Source organism: Nyctereutes procyonoides, unplaced genomic scaffold (genome assembly GCF_905146905.1).
Source record: "Nyctereutes procyonoides isolate TBG_1078 unplaced genomic scaffold, NYPRO_anot_genome, whole genome shotgun sequence".
In the NCBI taxonomy this organism is placed as follows: domain Eukaryota; kingdom Metazoa; phylum Chordata; class Mammalia; order Carnivora; family Canidae; genus Nyctereutes; species Nyctereutes procyonoides.
This window is the reverse complement of record NW_026575020.1, coordinates 35,981,536-36,003,419: the sequence shown is the minus strand read 5'-3', so window position 1 is coordinate 36,003,419 and position 21,884 is coordinate 35,981,536. Positions and strand designations below refer to the sequence as shown.

General features: G+C 38.5%; 1 protein-coding gene across 11 annotated transcripts in view; it reads right to left on the bottom strand.

Annotated features, from left to right (window-relative positions):
* Positions 1–21,884, bottom strand: part of FNBP1 (formin binding protein 1) — a 144,641-nt gene that overhangs the window by 31,167 nt on the left and 91,590 nt on the right. For all 11 annotated transcript variants that reach the window (XR_008665287.1, XM_055332076.1, XM_055332007.1 and 8 more), the window contains exons 7-8: positions 2,142–2,270; positions 899–1,045 (exon numbers count right to left, since the gene is read on the bottom strand). Coding sequence is in view for 10 of the 11 variants with exons in the window: in XM_055332076.1 (XP_055188051.1) it covers positions 899–1,045; positions 2,142–2,270 (276 nt within the window). In the remaining variant the exon portion in view is untranslated. The remainder of the gene's footprint in view (positions 1–898; positions 1,046–2,141; positions 2,271–21,884) is intronic.

Here is a 21,884-nt window from a genome sequence, read left to right as displayed (position 1 = left end):
AATCAAAAACATATGCCTGCTACTGGAACTATTCTTTCTACAAACACTTATCATTTAACACATTTGGAAGTATTTCTGCACATTGGATTGATAACAATTTTTTTACACATATGGCCTTAAATGTTAATACACCTAAAATGTCCTTAGGGCAATGAAGAATCTATATGCTAAGATATGCTCATATCGGAAAGACAGCTTTGATTCCTTGCCTGGGCTCATTCCAAGATGCTCTCATGACAAAGAATACTCTTGACATTGCTTTTTGTTAAATATTTGGTTTTGCAAATTAAAAAATGTTTGTAAAAGCCTACAGTGGTATCCTAGTTATTTTTGTTGAGGGAAATAGGTAGGTTTCTAGGAAAGGAATCCAAATGAATGACACTGGCCCTAAGTAGTGTTCTCAGATGGAGACGATTGTGTCCTGCAGGGGACATACGGCAATGTCTAGACACTTCTGATCCTTATAACCCAGGGAAGGGTGCTACTGGCATCTGGTCAGTAGAGGCCATGGATGATGCTACTACACACTCTGAAGTCCTCAAAACAGGCCCCTACAATAAAGAATTATCTGACCTGAAATGCAACAGAGCCCTAAAGAACCAGATCCCAGTGTGTGGGGTTACTCAGCCAACTGACAGGAAAACATTTCAATTTAATTCTGTAATGTCCCAGACTTATCTGTGTTTTTTTTGGAAAAGAAATGTGAGAGCTAAATCCAAAACACTGAAGGCTGAACAGAACACTCTAAAATGGTGTTACTATGGCTGCAGAGTACTCGTAAGAACTGGAAACAACTATCCATCTTGAGATAATTCAGCGAGGTCACTGTGGACAGAAGAGAAGAAATAATGGAACCAGAATCCTTCGTTGTAAATTAAGTTCAAACTACAATACTTACGTTCTTCTGATCGATTGATTCAGCTGCCTTTACTATTTCATCCAAGCATTTCCCAATGATCGGAATCACTTGCCGATCAACCTCCGCGTAGGTCTTCATTGATTCTCCGATCCGCACTATCCTCCGTTCTTCCATCTCCTGTATTTTCTGCAACATTAGATTTTGCATGAAATCAATCTGGTCCACTATGACTCACAGAAGTTGCTTTCAGTGGCATTGTTACCTTGAGCAAACAGTCTGGGAGGGAAATAGGCCGATCGGTAGGGTTAGAGCTATACTTTCATTATGATTATTGCCTCTGTCTTGGTCAGCTGTACACATCTTTTATGAGTTGTTAGGCTGTCCAAATGTATACTTTATGGGATTCCATTCCAATTTCAGTGAGAACCCCAAGCTCAAGTACTTTTCCCGTTGACACCATTTGGTGATACATTTCAAACATCTCCTCTGCCTTTGATCTGCTACTTCACTCTACCAAAAGCCTGGTGTTGGTTAACGGTCTCAACCCAGCCCAGGCTGAAATGTAACGAGTGTATCTTCCCTCTACTAGTTGGAGGTTCTCGTCTGCTATGTGTGTAGACACTAAGAGGCAAATACTTGTTATTTTTTTCTACAATGGGACACAAGTTGTAAAAGATTCCCAGTGTGGGAGAACAGGTCTACAACTTTTCTCATGCCATTTCTGACAACCTAAAGTAGCCAAAAGAAAAACAATGCAAAGAAAAAGACTGTCATGTGTTCAAATCCTATAGCCGTATGGATTCTGCTAGGACTCCCAAAATTTAGTTGGCATTTTATAATCTGAATGGTCCTTTTAGCAAAGAGGGTGCTAATCTAAGACTTGTACTTCTAAGACTGGCAAAGAAGGCTGCAGTTGCAAACTAAGGACATCTACAAAGGTCATTGATTAACCCTGAGATTAAGATTATGTTTCTTCTTATTGCCAGTCAATGCTTGATCTGGATGCTCGATTTGTTTGTTTATATTTTTATTTTTTTTAACTAGGCTCCAAGCCCAGAGCAGAGCCCAACTCAAGGCTTGACCTCATGACCCTGAGATCAAGACCTGAGATCAAGAGTCAAGTGCTTAACCGACTGACCCACCTAGGCACCCCCTGGATGCTTCAAAAAGTGACTTCAGCTCAAGGAAATGCAGAATTCTGTAAATACTCATAAGCCCAGCAATCATGATTCCAAATGTGTCTCTAAAGGCAAAGCCAATCTGAGAAGCCTGAATCACTTACCTGAAATATGTTGGGGATGTGAGTGTGGTAATATTCGTGCTGCTCATGGTTGAATTTCTGGAGAATTGATGAGTAATCTGCTTTGCTGTCCTCTGCCATTTGGTGACGTACTTGAGCTTGTTGTCGCGCCTTGGGGAAAAAAATGAGAGTATCCAAATGTTTACATATGATAAGAGCCTGGAGTTGCAAACTGGAGGGGTTTGCAGTCAAATCGACCTCCAATGCATTATATTGAGCAGGTGTTATTTTCTAGAAATTGTTTAGATCTTGAATTTAGTTTAGGTAAGGATGTGCACCCTAGTTTTTCACAAACCCTACCATTCTCTATTGTCTTAACTTGGCATTACTTTCTAGTTTGACACAAGTGCCCCTATTCTTTATTGTTTGTGCTTGGCCCAATTCACATATTTATGTTACCTAGATGGCCCTTGTGAGAACCTGTGCTCAGATAGATAGATAGATAGATAGATAGATAGAGATAGATAGGAGGGGATGGAGGAATCCAGAATTTTTTTTATGCAATTCTCAGTGGAGTTCATGAATTACAAAGGCATAGGAACCAGTGATCCTTATGGACCTTTCTAACACTCTCCACGATGTTTTTTTTTTATTTATTTATTTATTTATTTATTTATTTATTTATTTATTTATTTTTAAGTAATCTCTACACTCAACATAGGGCTTGAACCCAGAGATCAAGAGTTGCATACTCTACAGCTGATCTAGGGAGGTGCTCAGATGTTTACTTTTAGTGTATAGTTTAAAGAAGTAGTAAATATGGCACCTTCTTTGTGTTTTACTGCATTGATTTTCTCCTAAATAATCAATAATAAAATTCATGCATTTGTTTCTCTCTTCTAATTCACATTTTGGTTCATTACACACCTACGCAAAAGGGGGCAATTGTCGACAAACTGCAGAATCAATTTTATTTATTTTTATTTTGTAATTAAGCAGGCTCCACGCCCAACATGGGGCTTAAACTCATGACACCAAGCTCAAGAGTCGCACACTCCACCAACTGAGCCAGCTGCACACCCCTGCAGAATTGATTTTAAAGCTTGAACAAGGGACACCTGGGTGGCTCAGCAGTTGAGCACCTGCCTTTGGCTCAGGGCGTGATCCCACAGTGCCAGGATCTAGTCCCACATCGGGCTCCCTGCATGGAGCCTGCTTCTCCCTCTGCTTAGGTCTCTGCCTCTCTCTCTGTGTCTCTCATGAATAACTAAATAAAGTCTTTTTTAAAAAATAAAAAAAAGTTACATTTGAACAAAAATGACTGAAAACTCTGAAGTCATTCACAAATAGCACTGATGGTTATGCTGGTGAGCCCACCATAGATTCATCTAGCACTTTGGAGATGTCTGGAGAAGTATGACCTCATGAATCTCTAACACAGTCTGAATTCATGCAGGGCAAAAACTACCCCCTGCCAGATGAAGAGGTGGCTTGGCCCGCAGGTGACTTGGCCGACTCCCACACTGAGCCAAAAACACAACAGGAAAAGAGCCTCGTTCCAACATAACCAAGAGAACTTTTTGTTTCTTTGTTTTTTGTTTTGTTTTAGTAAACCCAATCGTTTTTAAGGACAAAAAAAGAACACAGACACGTTCAAATGTAAAGCCGGTGCCCCACTTTCTGCCTGACCACCGGGAGCACCTACTATCAGATTTTCAGCATCTCGGTGTTCTGTACGGTTTCCTGCCTCTGTGACTTGGAGGCCTCACCTGATTTTCACTTCCTTGACACATTTCACTCATCTGCGTGTTGGTGAAAGCTCAGTGTGGTTGTTCAGAGTTGCTTCCTTCATCCTATTCTCCAATACGTCTCAGACAAAGGTTAACAATATAAATATTTCCAAACTGATTTCCTGATTACCTGAGGGTTTTCTTCTTAGTTTCTCAAGGGCTTTAGAGATCTCAAAACCCTCAAAATCTCATTTTTATATACTTCTCATCTCCCCTTGGTTACTTCAACGGCCATATTCTTCCTCTTTGTCGGCCGTCTGTTAACTCCCTTCCTGACCATATGCTCTAGCTTCCGCTTCTACTGTGTCCACTAGTAAATATATGAATCTGGTCCCCAAAATGTTAAGTCCCCAGCTACCTTCAAAAATCCATGCCCTTTCAGTATACTCTAGGCCTCCTCTGTTTAAATAATAGCTTTCCCACCTCCGTGCATACCATCTGTTCTCCTAACCATTCCAACACAGAAAGCCTTTAACTCTTTCAATTACTTAGTTTTATCATGTATCGCTTTGTTGTGACTGTGGGAAAAAAAAAAAAACAAGGAAACTCCCAGGTAGACCTTAAATTTCTTAAAAATTCTCTATTTCATTTATAAACCTTCCTCAGAAAAAGTCTTACAAAAATTCAAGGGGGACGGGTCGTTTCCTCATCTCCTTTGTAAATAAGAGTAACAAGTTACAAGATGGAGTCCCCTTATTTATTTTGGAGAAATTATTCTAACTTGGTGAATTTTTAAAATAGCTTAAGCTCTGAAACAGAGAGCAAAATGTCATCATTATGCATGTGTAGGTAGGTACGTTCATGTACACACACACACACACACACACACACACACACACCCCGAGCAGATACAAGCTTCCTGACAATACACCCAACATATTAACCATGGAATGTTTCACTCATAACTGGAGCACCCTGCCAGAGGTACCCCACCACCATCTGTTTGGAAGTGGCAGCGATCACCTCCTCAGTTCCCCCGAATCCCTAATAATACTGTGTTCACGGATTACATAATTGCTTTCGTGAGCATATTAACTCGTAATAGTTTCACGATGCCCTTTACAAGCTTTATCTGCAGTGATCCTGGAACCTAACTAGGGACCACTAGATGGGAGCTGAAGAAGCTGAAATCAGGAATGATTCATATAAACCTCCACCCTGGAAAGCTAGCTGAGTAGAAGAAAACAAATCAGACAAACCTATGTCAGAGGGAATGGTCTACCTTTTATGTTAAAGAAGCATGATCTCCCTGGGAGATTTTTTTGAATGCAAACATGTGGACGTAAAGTTGCAAAGTGTATGTGTGTATATATTATTTTCCTACAGTCTCTCTCTCCTCCCTCTCTCTCTAATTGGACAGAGAAGCACTTAAAGGCAGTAAAATATTGTCCCACATCAAATTCCTGCAGGGCTGGGGCAGGAAGACAGGACGGTCTTATTCTCAATCCCAGCATCCAGATGCTTTGAATTAATACCCACTTTTGAATTCCGGGCCCAGGAATGTGCCATTGTTTGAGCAAGTTTTACTATGGAAAATCTATTTTTGTTTCATAAGCTCTTATGTTAATTTTGTGATGGAACTTAGAAGAGTCTCTAAAACTAGCCTTGAGTCGTTACTCACGTTTACAAATACGTTTTTAAAAATATCTTTAAAAGTGCTTTCAAAAACTCATCCGGAGTGACCCGTAAGTCACTATATATTTTAGAGAGTGTATCTCCTAGTCTAAGGCTAAATGAAGATCATAAAGACCACTTTTTCTCATCTCTGTTTAAGTCATTCTAAAAATAGTGACTATTATCTTCAAGAGGTATTTCCTTCCCAAGGCAGACCATAAGCTGTATCTTGCAATTAAATTAAAGTTCTTGTTCTAAGAATACAAGACATTACATCTTATAGCAACATAACTGTAGGGCCAAGAGAAGTTCAGAGGGTTCTGGGGTTTTGTTTTTCTTTAATGAGTCAGTCATAGAATTTAGAGAAAATATTCTTAAAAAATCCAGAATGACCACAATTGCCTAAGGCTGTAAATCACAGACATCTTTGAATAAGATCTAAGCCACTTCCACTGTCAATCAGAAAGACTGAATTTAAACTTCAGAATTTCTTTGACAAACCCTTGGGAATCTCCCCAAATAAATTCAAACAGGCCTAAGTATGTACTGCTTGAACATGACTTCACTGCATGGTGGCTCTTAACACAGGTCCTCTAAATGTCCTATGGAAGTAAAGTTGGATTGCCTGAAAGGTCAGAGTTGAAGTATCTAAATAAGGAAAACAATAATTTAGAAACTGAACTGCAGCCCGATGCTTCTAAATCCTTAGGGGTTTAAAGATAAAAATACTATAATCCATTTAGTTAGTTAAATTTAGACTATTAGCATTGGCCAAAATGTGCAGCTACTTCCTGTTCAGTTCAGTGTTATTTTTTTCAGATATTAAGAGAAGAAAACAATGCTGTTAGCCGAGTCTCAGCTGTCATAAGTAGAGAATGTAGGGTGTACTAAGAAATGTGTTCACTTTCACGTGGGGAACATGGTTGATTTGCTTAAGAAATTACACACTCACATTTTTTCTCAGGGCTGCTCATAGCTTTTGACCTTTTCACAAAAAAGGGCAAATACATACTGGTTCCATTTACATATTTACCGTAAATAAATAATGAGATTTATTAATTATTTTAATTTTTTTTAAATTTATGATAGTCACAGAGAGAGAGAGAGAGAGAGGCAGAGACACAGGCAGAGGGAGAAGCAGGCTCCATGCACCGGGAGCCCGATGTGGGAGCCCGATGTGGGACTCGATCCCAGGTCTCCAGGATTGCACCCTGGGCCAAAGGCAGGCGCCAAACCGCTGCGCCACCCAGGGATCCTGTGAGATTTATTAATTTTTTGAACATGGCCTCAGATCTCCTGCATTTTTATATATGCTCCTATTTCTTAAATGATAAACCATTTAGTACAGCAGTGTTCAGAGGTTTAGGAAAGCCACTTTTAACTTTGTTAAAGGCATGTAATAGTATACATTTAAAAGGCCCATCTTTTACTCCCAGAAATCTGAGGACAGCAATGAGGAATAATTTACAGTCACCATGGTAGCTCAAATGACAGTAAATGTTTTCCAGAGCAGCTATACTTTTCAATGTGTTATTTCATCATTATCATAAAAAGAAACCAACTGTATTCTAGGCTGGACAGAAAAGGGGACTAAATCGAGATTTTATTTGGAATTCATGATTTTGCATTATTGCCAGGGTGCCCATCATCATTATCCAATAGCTGGAGACTGAGGCAGCTCCACCCAGGGAGCAGATGGGCTTGACCACTATCCCCAGGATCCAGAGGGTGAGTGGCCTGGGCTTCAGGCACAGCAAGGATCCAGCAGGGCTCTTGGCTTCAAATGCACCCCCTTTAAAATACCTGAGCCACTGATTTAATATTGTGGATAAAACTGGGGAGCCTGGCTAGTTCAGTTGGTAAAGCATGTGACTCTTGATCCCGGGGTTTGTGAGTTTGAGTCCCATGTTGGGTGTAGTAGAGAAGACTTTAAAAAGATAAGGTCTTAAAAAGATATATCATGGATGAAATAAAATCTACAAATTTGGTAACCTGGGTTATCTGGCCTCTCTCCATCATTAGTTCTTTTTTCACCCAGTTACAAAAATTTGCTTGCTGTACATGATTCCCATTTACAGAACTGTGCGGTTTAGAAAGTACATTCCACCTTCTGACAACCACTGGGAACATGACAACCTGGAGTCCTTCATCTGTGATCTGTGAAAACACCAACAGCAGGTAAGGTAGCCCGGGGCAAGCCCTGGACAATCCAGAAGTACAGCTACATGATGCCATGCAATGACACCAGCACATTACAACAATCCCCAGTCCACAGGTGGCAAACTTGGGGATTCTCAGATTGGCAAGGAGCTCTGACCACCAGAGCACCCCTTCCCTTTGGACTCGGGGTTAAAGAGAAGCACACACACTTTGGCAGCACACAAAGAAGGAAGGGGCCACTGAATGCTCTAACCTATATTCTAGGCATTTGAGACCCATTAAAACAGCAACCAGCCCAGAATCCCTGAAAACTCTAGTTGGTATACTAGATTTCTCTAGGATTTGTCAGTGATTAGGAGTAAAACTTATGTTTCCTAGTCCTTGACTCAGCAGCTGTACTTCTGGGAATTTATCCTAATGAAATAATTTAATTAATTAATTCATTTTTATGTGTATTTATTTTTTAAGTCATCTCCACACCCAGGGTGGGTCTCGAACTCACAAATCCAATAACAAGGGTTGTATGTTCCACCAAATGAGCCAGTCAGGAGCCCCCCTAATGAAGCCATTTCATTTTTCTTTTTCTTTTCTTTTTTTTTTTAATGAAACCATTTCAAATGTCCACAAAAGATATCCATCATAGTATTATTTATAATAGACAATAACTTGAAACAAATGCCTAGTAATATCATTGGTTAAATATGTCATATCCTTGATGACCTAAGATGCAGTCAAAAAATATATATATATAAAAGAGTATTTAATGATTAGGGAAAATGAAAGCTGTATGTGATTTTTAAAAAATTTTCTTGGAAAGCCCGGGTGGCTTAGTGGTTTAGCGCCACCTTTGGCCCGGGGCATGATCCTAGAGTCCTAGGATCGAGTCCCGTATCGGGCTTCCTGCATGGAGCCTGCTCCTCCCTCTGTCTGTGTCTCTGCCTCTCTCTGTGTGTCTCTCATGAATAAATAAATAAATAATCTTAAATTTTTTTTTTTTTTTTGGGCAGCCCGGGTGGCTCAGCGGTTTAGCGCTGCCTTCAGCCTGGGGTGTGATCCCTGGAGGCCCAGGATCGAGTCCCACGTTGGGCTCCCAGCATGGAGCCTGCTTCTCCTTCTGTCTGTGTCTCTGCCTCTCTCTCTCTCTCTCTCTCTCTCTCTCTGTGTGTCTCATGAATAAATAAATAAAATCTTTAAAAAATAAAAAATAAAAAGTTTTCTTAAGTTTCCAAAACAGCATTCTCAGCATAATTATTGTGAAAATAAAACATTAATAGTGATCACTTCTTAAAAGAGTAGTTAAGGAACATTTTATTTTGTCAAAAAGATTAAAGAAACAAATTCTAATTCCAGAATATTAAAAATTGAAGAGGCATGGGTTGCCTTTGAGATAGAAGAAGAAGAAGATGAAGAAGAAGAAAAAGAAAGAAAGAAAGAAAGAAAGATAATGAAAGAAAGAAAGAAAAAGAAAAAAGACTCTAAAAAGAAAATGTAGTAGGAGGGATACTAACAAAGGAAGAGATGAAAAAGTTCTCTGTCTGGAACAATGTTATTATATGATAAATGGCATTGTTTAAATTTCCCAGCAAACTGTTGCATCTAGAATGCATTTTCAAGTTCAAGACTAAGAATGCATTTAAAAATTCCTATTCAGATGGAGTGCTGGGAGTTTTTGTTGGAGACTTCCAAGCCTGGGACTTGCCAAAACAATGAGTCTGTCTTTGATAAATTATAAAGGCAGCTAAAATACAAAACAGAGAAAAACTTCAAAATAAGTTAACCAAAGAAATATGCTTAAAATATTTCAGCAATTTCCTGATTTTTTTTTTTTAACAGTCTTACAACTTCTAGCTCCAGGATTGTAGGTTACTTTGGTGCACAGTCACTGAAATAGAAGAAGAAGAGAACACAGGAAGATAGCAAATGAGACTAGCATCTCAATCCCACATGGGCCATTCACTTGCTAAACAGTTTTAAGAAAAGGCCTTTTGTTTCCCTATACTCTGGTTGCCTTGTTTGAAAAGTAGAAATTGAAATATCCATTTACTCAAGGTGAGTGACCATTTTTGCTAAAAGAGAAGCCAAAGCTGATCTCGTTCATCTTACGATTGGCTCAGCCTCAAAGTAGGCTGGTCAAAAATTCAGTATGAGCTCAGAGAGCTTGGCAAAATATAAATCATGGTCTCCAAGAGTTGGCTCCCTCTCTTCCCCAGTTTCTAATGCATTGTCATTGGCAAGAGACTTGGCTTTCAGTTGTGGGAGGGTAGAAATTGATGATCTCTTTCTCTTCTCCCTCTACTCTCAATAATAACTTCAACCCAGAATATGACACTCATAAGGTTTCAAATACAGCTGAAGATGACAGCCTGGATTCTAGAAAGTTAATGCCCAAAGAATCATTCTCTATGGCTGTGGTGTTACCATAAAGAACAAAAATACTGAAAGCACTTGAATGCAGTTCTAGAAAAGATACATTCCTCAGAAGAGGAAAAAAAAAAAAGTAGTCATGTTACATTCCCCAGGGAAAGAAAAGAAATACAGGCTTCCTGTTCTAAGAAATCTGATGTGTTTGGTGGTAGGTTGGCAGCTGTTCACCCTTAGGACCCAAGTCACAATAGATGTTTAATCAGTAAGGTTTAATACTAAAAATCTTCCATGTGGTATTCAGCATATACCATCAGTGAGTTCAAGACATAAGACCACAGGCCCTTTCTTTACTTTAATCTCAATGTTCATCTTCTCTGCTTTTCTTTCAGCGAGGTCATACCTAACAAAATTTCTCTAGTGACCAGAGAAGACAGCAAGGAAGCTTGTTAAGGTCTCAGGCAATGTGGTGGAGTAGAGGAAGTGCATCCTCTGAGAAACAAAATCTTAAACTTGTATCTATTATTACAGATGGTACAAGAATTCCCAACCCAAGTAATTAATATAAAAATTAGTCCCAGGTTGCCTGGAAGAAACCGATATAAAAACCTTGCTGGGTTCCATATAATCCTGCTTTTATGAGATTCTCAGAGAGAAATAAAAAACAGCCCTATTGAAGACATGCTCATACGAAAAAGACAATAATCATAAATGCACAAGGAAATAAACTACCATGAGAGGTGACACAATAGAGAGAAAAATTATCACCATAAGAACTTGAGCTAAAAGAACAATTTGGAAGAAAATATAAAACAAGAATATTCAAATACTTTATTTAATTAATTTGTCTATTTGAGAAAGAGAGAGAGAGCATGGGAAGAGGGGCAGAGAGAGAAGGAGAAGCAGACTTCTTGCAGAGAAGGGAGCCCAATGTGGGGCTTGATCCCAGGACCCTAGGATCATGACCTGAGCTAAAGGCAGACACTTAACCAACTAAGCAACCCAGATGCTCCCCCTCCGCTTTTTAAATACTATATTTTATTTATTTATTTATTTATTAGAGAGAGAGAGAGAAAATGAATATTAAAAATAATTGAAGAAATAAAAGAAGCAATAGAACTCACGAAAATAATGACATTATAAAGTTGAAGCAGGGCAGCCCCGGTGGCGCAGCAGTTTGGCGCCGCCTGCAGCCTGGGGTGTGATCCTGGAGACTTGGGATCGAGTCCCACATTGGGCTCCCTGCATGGAGCCTGCTTCTCCCTCTCCCTCTGCCTGTGTCTCTGCCTCTCTCTCTGTGTCTATGAATAAATAAATAAAATATTTAACAAACAAACAAACAAAAAAGTTGAAGCATATGTGAAAAAGAACCAAATAGAATATCTAGAAACTAAAAATACAGTCACTGAAATTTTAAAATGTAATAGGTGAGTTAAATAATAGAATAATTAGGGAGGCCTGAGTGGCTCAGTGGTTGAGAGTCTGCCTTTGGCTCAGGGGATGATCCTGGGGTCCTGGGATCGAGTCCCACATCAGGCTCTCCGCAGGGAGCCTGCTTCTCCCTCTGCTTATGTCTCTGCCTCTCTGTATCTCTCATGAATAAATAAATAAAATATTTTAAAAAATAGAATAATTAAAGAGAATTCATGAAGTAGCTAAGAAAGTTACATAAAATGTAATATATAGAGATAAAGAAAGGAAAGGAATGAAAAAAAAGCTAGGAGGCACATGAAATAGAATGAGAAGTTTCACACACATCTACTATGAGTCCCCAAACCAACAATTTGAGAGAATGAAACACAGGCAACATTTGAAGAGTTAACACCTGAAAGCTGTCCCCACATTTACAAAAGGTACAAATTCCCATTTGAACCCCAAGTAGAAAAATTAGAAAGGAAAAAAATCTATACTTTGAAACATCATAGCGATGCTACAAAACAACAAAGGCAAAGATAGTCTTAACACGTGGGGCAGGAAAGCCACATATCTACAAAGGAATGCAATTAAGTACACAGCCAACCTCCCAAGAGGAATGATCAATGTTCAAAGACAATGGGATGATATTTCAAAATATGTTTAGAGAAAATAATTGTCAGCAGAGAATTCTATATCTAGCTAAACTATCTCAATCAAGTGAAGGCAAAATAAAGACATTTCAGACAAATAAAGAACTTACTGCTCACAAACCCTCATGGACAAAAAGTAAAACAACCTCTCATCCAGGAAGGAAGAAATTTAATCCAGAAAGGAATAATAGGTAAGAAGTAACAATTTGGGGCCTGCCCCACATGTCTAGAGCTGTGGTGATGGGTGGTAAACAGATGGTGGCTGAGGCCAATCCCTGCCTCTCCTCCTTGACTCCCTGATACTGAGGCCTCATGTCAATTGCTATTTATCATATCATTCCAACTCACTAGCACCTGCATAATTCCATAGGTAAGAACAGTGGTTAACAGTAAAGAGCTCATTTAACATAATCAGTAGTGAAGCCATATGGTCCTCTAAATTTGATGCATAGAAATGTGCTTCAGTCTTGGCTGTGACATATCCAGCAGGGCCACTGTAGGCTGTGATAATTCAACGTCTTATAGCCTTATCCTTTTCATCTAGAAAGGGACAAAAGAATTCTAGAGAGGATTAAAACACTTTTGGAAAATATAAAGCACTTTTCTAGTGTGAGTTTTTTGAGAGGTTCCATAGCATTTAATCAGGGTCACATTCATTTTGCTATTTGGCTTTTAATATCCATCATAATCTGTTCTCATTTCATCTCTGCAGGAGATTCTATTCAGTCGCCTATCCCACCAGGCAGGTCAACATGGGCAGCATGTTCCCCTCAGAGCCTAGATGGGGTTCTTTCCACTGAGTTGCTCTCTGCTCCATCTTTTCAATTTCTGCACATCGTTCATCTTCATGCCCCAATTCTGTCCTCAGGCCTATCTCAACAACCTGTAATCTGCATAGAGCTTTCAGAGATGCAGAATCCACGAATAACTTTGAATTCCTAGTATCTGCTGCTTAGAAGGCCAGGTAATTTTACATACAATGTATTTCATAAACTAATTTTTAAACTGCTATTGTTCTAATTCTCTTCACCACGCAGGTTTGCATATAACATATGATACTCCATCTTATTCTCCAATGGACTCAAGTTTTGTTTTTTTTTAAGATTTTATTTATTTGGGAGGTGGGTGGGGGGGTGGAGTGACTGGGTGACAGGCACAGAGGTGGGCACTTGACAGGATGAGCACTGGGTGTTATTCTATATGTTGGCAAATTGAACACCAATAAAAAATAAATTTATATTAAAAAAAGATTTTATTTATTTATTTATTTATTTATTTATTTATTTATTTATTTATTTGAAAGAGAACATGAGTGGTGGGAAAGGACAGAGGGAGAGGGAGAAGCAGACTCCCAGCTGAGCAGAGAGCCCAATGGACTCAAGTTTTCCTTGTCTCTCCATTTCATCATTATTGGCTAACCAGGGGCCTCACGAAACACACCTTTTATAATCTTATTGATGCTGTGCACTATTTGTTCAATAAATATTCTTGTGGAATGCCTAGAGTCCTAGAATATTCAAAATATACCCAACTGATTCACAGTAGGTTGGGGGCAGAGGAACAGAGGAGGAAGGAGCTAAAAGTAATCAAAAGAGAAGGGCACAAAAAGGCAAAATACAGATGAGGAAAACAGTGTTGACCAATTAACTGCAGTCCAAAAAAAGGCCTCTCCTTTATATATATCACATACCACTGGAACCTCACCACAAGCCCTTGAGGTGCACAGTATTATCTTTATTTCATAGAATAGGAGACACACTCAGAGATGAAGCAAACTGCCTCATGCCGTACCATTAGTGAGTGGTATAAAGAAGAAATGAACCCACTTCTATATAGTAGCAAGATTAGAACAAGCTCTTGCTTGGATATTTACTATCAGTGAAAATTAAAATATTTTATTAAACAATGGGGTTCCTGGGTGGCTCAGTCAATTAAGTATCCAACTCTTGATTTCAGCTCAGATTGTGATCTCAGGGTCCTGAGATTGAGCCCAGAGTTGGGCTCTGCACTGAGCATGAAGACTGCTTGGGATTCTGTCTCTCTCTCCCCTTTTCTCTGTCCCTACCCTCTCTCTCACTCTCTAAAAATAAAATAGAATAAGATAAAATAAAATAAAAATAATTTGAGTTGCCATATGAAAGCCTTTAAAATAGCGAGAGCCAAGTGTTTAAAGCTACACACTATCACACACACCTCAATAAGTGAATATCATTTTAATGTATTTAATTCATTTTTATTTTATATGTGTATTCATATGTTCATAAATATTATGAATACTTATATTTGTATTATTTTTATTTAATTCATCTTAATCATCAGGTCTGGGGTATAAGAATGATCGCTATATCATCTTACTGGGTTCTACTGCTATTTTTCATATTAACATGGAGGTTTGTCAATGGTTATGCTTTTAGGAACACTAAAACAAGGCTAAGGCAGATTCTCATGTCAACATTTTAAAGTAAATGAAATAATGCAAACTGGAAATATTTCCTTGAAGAGACTTTTATATGTATTTCATCTCTATATAAATTCACTTTTGGTAGCACTTCCACCCCCAACATTCCTGATACTTTTGAGATTTTGACATTTTGACTTCCTTGTTTCTTTTTGGATGTTTATTTAACCAAACTCCATTTTTCTTTTTAGCATAAAAACCAACCACTACTTCAGAAACAAATAAATGAAAAATTAAGGTTTACAATATAGAGATAGTAACAATTGCTAGCAAATGAATTAAAACTTGGAGCTGAGCAGCCCTGGTGGTCCAGCAGTTTAGCACTGCCTTCCGCCCAGGTGTGATCCTGGAGTCCCAGGATTGAGTCCCACATCGTGCTTTCCACATCGGGCTTCCTGCATGGAGCCTGCTTCTCCCTCTGCCGGTGTCTCTGCCTCTCTCTCTCTGTGTCTCTCATGAATAAATAAATAAAATCTTAAAAAAAAATTTAACTGTAGTAAATAAGTGCATGTTTCAACATTCCTATCACATATTCATCTTTTAAGTTTATTTATTTTTTTAAGTAATTTCTACACCCAACATGGGGCTCAAACTCACGACCCAGATATCAGGAGTTGCACGCTTTACCAACTAAACCAGCCAGGTGCCCCCACAAATTCATTTTTAATGGTATAACTAACATTAAGTGTCATAGCCTTTAAAAAAAACACAAAACTCATCCTACTAATATTCCCTTATGATATAGATCAAAGTTATGTCCTGTTTCCAAATATAAATACATTTATTTTTACACCTAATAATTGCAGAAAATTTTCATTAAATTCCATTGCCCATGTGAAGTGTCAAAAGAGGAAAACATATCCATTATCACCCAAGACAAATATTAAGAATCGAAACAACTGAAACCATTCAGGATGTTCATTTAATACAGGCAAACTGAGAGACAAAATACACAGAATATAAACTCTACAGATAGATATGTAAACAAGAGAATAGCAAAAGTGTTTTCTCTAGAATCTTTGAGTTGAACATTGATTCACTTATAGCAACAATATCCATTTTTGAGAGTCTCTTTTTAATTGTACATATTTTTCTCTCATTGTAAATAAAAAGCATTTTCAACCAAAAGATCAAGCTGCAGTTGCAAAATTTGTTTCCTGTATTCATATTGACCACTTCCTCTTTCAAAAAAAATTATTTTTGCTGTTTTCTTGTTACAGTGAATAATTCCCTCAGATAACCAGTCAGACATTTCATATGAAATGAATTTGGGAAAAGTACTCAAGATATTACCATGTTCAATAAAGATGTCAAACCTCATAGTTAGAGCAAGGGCAGTGAAAAAATTCAATACTACAATTCCTTATACGTACAATGACTAAAGTAGTCTTCTTACAAGAGGCTGTTTCCCCAAATGGTAAAAAAATTTAACACTCTGCTATTCAGCTGGCTTCAGTTAGAATAGAAGCAAGCCTCTCCTGCCAGGACTTTACAGAGCCTTCCACACCACTTCCAACTGAAGAAGCCTTCAACTGCTACATTTCATTTGCTTTACTGAGATAACTATCAAACAGTTAATCATTCAAAGTAAATTCCTTCATTCTTGTGTAAAATTAGCATAAATTATTATACTTTTATTTTTCTCTTTAAAATATTCAATTATATAACATATGACATACAAAAGAGCCCATGTGTATTTTATTATCATTGGAAACGTGAAGTTTTATCACATACTTCTTACAATTCTACTTTCCTTCATAAATGGCTCAGAAGTTCCTAATCTACTTCACAACAGGAACATCTCTATAGAATTTAAAAGCTAAGAACATTCACAGCCACATATTTTAGGAGGCATAATATTACACAAAAATGGAAATGCAAACTCCCTAAGAAGCTGATCCACATTTCTAAGTGCTGATGGTTGGGAATTGAATTTAATTTAACTTTTAAAACATTTCCTCAAATCAAGTTATATAACAAGACTCAGGAGTAAACCCAGTAAGGGAACCTCTTGCATTGTATGAAGAGAATTCTTCTGGTTAGTCATACTCAGAATTGCAATGAACTTGAATAAAGAAGCCACGGTTAACTGTTTCATGACAAACAACTGCCTATAAAATTCAGATTCTGGCAGTAAAAGAATCATACAAGATAAATGAAACTGGACCTATATGAAAGGGAGAAACTGACACCAGAGTTTAAAAACATAACTTGAACTCACTCACAATTACTGTAGCTACTTGTAACCACGAACTGCAGTTTTGGTTAAACAATATCCTATTTTGCATTTCGAAATTATGTAAGAGCCAACAGTCACAAGGCAAGGGCGAATTAGAGAAAGGGAATTATTCATTGCCTGACATGGATGAACTCCGTGTAATGCATGCATTTAGAAAACACTGTTCTCTCTGTTCAGAAATATTAGTTCACATTCCATTCATTTTGATAACCTTTTCCTTTTTCATCCCAACACCACACTAACCAACTGCAGCTCTATCAGAATGCAGAGATTAGGCACTGCTCCTCACCCAACTTTGTCTAGCATGCTATTCTTCCAAAGCAGAGTGACAGATAATACCTGACTATAAAGACTTTGTCACCAAAATGCCATTGAAGAGTTGGTTAGAGGGCAAATGGGAAAATTCACAACAAAGAGAGCTGAGTACTAGGAAGAAAATGAAAGGCAAACTCCTGAGAGTGGACGAATGTGTGATGTGATTACATGCTGGTGTTCATGCCACTCCCACACCTGGCCAGCACACGATTGTGAGATAATGGGTCGGGGAATGGATGGGTGAGCATGAACATTTTGCAACTCAACCCGTTAAATGTTTTTTGAAAATGAGACTAAGACCAAGAAATCATGATTCCATTAGAATTCCCTAAAATTAAAACAAAAACCAAAAACAACAAAAATAGCAGGGAGGGGAGCATGTGAAAATAGAAACAGACAAATTCAGAATTTAGTTGGATAAAAAGCTCTACCAAGCAGAAGCAAAGTGCAAGAAAAGAATGAGTAGAAACATTTTTCTAAAACGAATGCTTGAATTCTGATTCTCTCAAAGTAATCTCCAAATTATCTAAAGGTTGAAATATTGACTCCATTAAATTGCCCACTTGTCTACACACTAAGCTCTAAACCTAAAAAAAAAAAAAAAAAAAAAAAAAAGGAGACTAGATGAAGAGTTTAATTGCTCAGGGTATCAATGAACAACGGTCCTTTGGCACCATGTCAGTTCTGATGGCGCCGGGCTTCTGAGAGATGGGGCCAGGGAAAGACAGGCTCTCTGTACTAATAAGTATGACCCTTAAAAATGTGTGACTTGGAAACAATAATATTCTGCGTGTCGAGGCTTTTCCATTGCGCAAGGATATTTTGATAGCAATGATGAAAATTATAAGATAAACATCACCCCCCCTATCAGTTAAAGGTATACCAAAAGATTTTTACTGGAATAAGTAAAGATATTTTAAACAGAAAACAATAGGTACCAATCTTTTAAAAATATACTGGTAAACTGGACTTCATTAAAACTGGTAAGTCATGTTCATCAAAAGACGCCAGACATAAAAGCATACTGTATAAGAATATACATACCTATGAACATATGTATAAACACATGCATATACACATTCATAAAGAATGTCTATATACCTAAAAGAAGAAAATCTATTTTTATTTTTTTTAAGAGTTTATTTATTTATTTATTTGAGACAGAAAGCAAGGGCAGGGTGGAGGGTAAAGGTAGAGGGAGTAGCAGACTCCCTGCTGAGCAGGGATCCTGACGCAGGGCTTGATCCCACTACCCTGAAATCATGACCTGAGCTGAAGGCAGACACTTAATCGACTAAGCCACCCAGTCACCCTGAAAATCCACTTTAAAATGAGCAAAAGATTTGGTCACTTCATAAGACAGGTTATTCACATGGCTCAAAAAAATGCTCAACATCATTCTTTTTTTTTTAATTTTTATTTATTTATGATAGGCACACAGTGAGAAAGAGAGAGAGAGGCAGAGACACAGGCAGAGGGAGAAGTAGGCTCCATGCGGGAGCCTGACATGGGATTCGATCCCGGGTCTCCAGGATCGCGCACTGGGCCAAAGGCAGGTGCTAAACCGCTGCGCCACCCAGGGATTCCCTCAACATCATTCTTGATCAAGAAAATGCAAGCGCAAATTAAAACCACTACAAGATTCCACTCTTCACTCATCCCAAAGGCTAAAATAAAAAGACTGATAACATCTATTGTTGGTGAAGATGAGGAGCAACCCCTGGAGGAGTGTCCATTGGTACAGCCACCTTGTCGAGCTCTATAACAGCAACCAGAGCCAGGTACACACCTATACCCAAGAAAAGTGAGAGACCATGTCCACCGACAGACATGTATAAAAATGTTCATGGTAGCTTCTTCCTTAATTTAGCCTCAGTATGGAAGCAATCCAAATGCCCATGAACAGGAGAATGGATAAGCAGATTGTAGTATATCCACACGTGGAACACCAGATGGCAATAAAAAATGGGCAACACCATCTATCACCATATGCAACAAAATATGAATCTCACAAACATAATATTGAGTCAGAGAAGCCAGAGAGAAGACTATCTGTTGAATAATTTGTATAAAGTACAGAAGCAGACTAAACAAATATATGATAGAGGTCAGAATAATAATTACCTTTGGGGCAGGGGAGTGTTCAAGGGCGCCTATGGAAGTTCTGGAAATGTCTCCTATGTTAGATGGTAGCACATGATTTCACATATGTTTAAAAACTCAGTGAGCTGTCCACTTGTGATGTGGCCACTTTATTGTATGTAGGTTCACCTCAATAAAAAAAACTTTTTTTTTTTAAGTAAGCTCTATTCCCAATGTGGGGCTTCAACTAATGACCCCAAGATCAAGACTTGCATGCTCTACCAAGTGAGCCAGCTAGGTGCCCCAATTAAAAAATATTTAAACATTTTTAAAAAAGATTTTATTAATTTATTCATGAGAGACACACAGAGAGAAGCAGAGACACAGGCAGAGGGAGAAGCACGCTCCTTGCAGGGAGCCCAATGCAGGACTCAATCCCAGGACCCCGGGATCATGCCCTGAGCCAAAGGCAGACACTCCACTGCTGAGCCACCCAGGCATTCCTAAAAAACTATTTTTAGGAATAGTTCTATTCTAGAAGGATACATACCAAGTGGCAAGAGTGATTGCTTCTGAGGAGGGCCTGGGATTGGGGAAGGTGTGACAGCATAGAATACTTTCATCTTATCCTCATTATTATTTTAGAGGAGAATTCTATATTTGAATAAGACACAGATGGTTTGATTTTTCCATGTTCCCTTGCAGTCCTTTGACTTCTCAATATTACAAGAAAGATAGTAAGGATTATATTTTTCACCTCATTAAAAGGAAGGAAAGTGCTGGTTTTACCTTCTACTTAAGCACATGGGTCATACCTATTCTAACATATATTGGTTCTTTTGCAAATCCCTATCACCTAATTCCTAATCACTAGAATTCATGTTAAGTCTTCAAGTTCAAAACTTTCTGACAGCTGCATCTTGGCAAAGGGATACTTTGCATACTTCCTTGAGTTTCTTTCTTTCTTTTCTTTCTTTCTTTCTTTCTTTCTTTCTTTCTTTCTTTCTTTCTTTCTTTCTCTTTCTTTTCTTTCTTTTTAAAGATTTTTATTTATTTATTCATGAGAGACACAGAGAGAATGAGAGAGAGAGAGGCAGAGACACAGGCAGAGGGAGAAGCAGGCTCCATGCAGGGAGCACCATGCGGGACTGGATCCAGGGACTCCAGGATCACGCCCTGGGCCAAAGGCAGGCGCTAAACCACTGAGCCACCCAGGGATCCCACTTCCTTGAGTTTCATCACCAATAAAAACCGTTCCTTCCCTCATCATTCCTCTGAGGAACATGGCATCCTCACAGCATCCAAATCTATTAACTTGCCCAGAGATAAAACCACCAGTTTTTTTTAATGTCTATTTTATAAATATAAATTTATTTTTAGTTAAGCTGGGTGCCTCATGGACAACACAAACCCTCTCACAAACAAATTACTAGATATCTGGCCACATACTGACGCTGAACATGAAGCAAAAGTCTACTGTTGCCCCACACGGACTTGGACAGGTTTAGGTGATTTCAACACGGTGGTTTTTTTTTTTTTAAACTTTTTTTAAATTGTTTTTAATTTATTTATGATAGTCACAGAGAGAGAGAGAGGCAGAGACACAGGCAGAGGGAGAAGCAGGCTCCATGCACCGGGAGCCCGACGTGGGATTCGATCCCGGGTCTCCAGGATCGCGCCCTGGGCAAAAGGCAGGCGCCAAACCGCTGCGCCACCCAGGGATCCCCCTCAACACGGTGTTTATGAAAAGTGCAGGAATCAGGCTGAAACCTAGATCCTAAGTAGCTCAGAAGATGCATGCACATATAATTCACATTACCTGGATCATCAAACACAAACACAATTTAGAAAAGTCCATTCTGCCAATAGTGGGAAGAGTTGTGTCTTTGTAACCACAGTTATATCATTCCAAGTGTTGCAGAGTTGACTGCTGCACAAGAGGAGGTGAATTATTTCTAATATAATTGGATAATTTAATCATTTGCAGAAACTGGGGGAAAAGACATTTATATTAGATTCAAAGACTGTCAGAAGTCACAATGGGAAATTACATATATAGCAATAAGAACTGAAACACCACATCCTTTCAGCTTGATACTGAGAAGAGGCTTAACAAGCGATAAAGCAGAGCATTGATACAACAGTCAAACTGCTGTTTGGGGGAAATTATAGTGTTCCAAGTCACACTCTTAGGCAAAATAACTAACTAATTCCAATGTTTTGACACTGCTCTACCTGCTTCAATGTTTGTGATGCTAAAATCGGGTAATTTATCATATCCTTGGAAAGGAGATAAGTGGTACTTGCATAAAAATAATAAGATGATGTTCTCAGGATAAGAAAAAGTAATATATCCTTGGAAATAGTAAAATAGTCAAGGGGAATAATTCAATTTGGCCAGGACCTATCAGAAAGTCCTAAATCCGTACCTGGATTCAGCAATTGGACTTTTGATAACTAACTTGAGTCTGACCTGAGGGAGAAAAACAAAGAAAAAAAATCATTGTGGAAATTTCTAAACCACATAAAGGGCCAGAACTCACACAGCATGTGTGGATCTCAAACCCCAAGCTGGAAATTTAGATTGATGCAGTCCTGGCTTGGTAGCGACCCTAGGGAATGCCAGATTCCCAGAGAACCCATTTTATACCTAGGCCACAGATAAAAATCCCAAGGAACACACATTCATAATCACGCCAT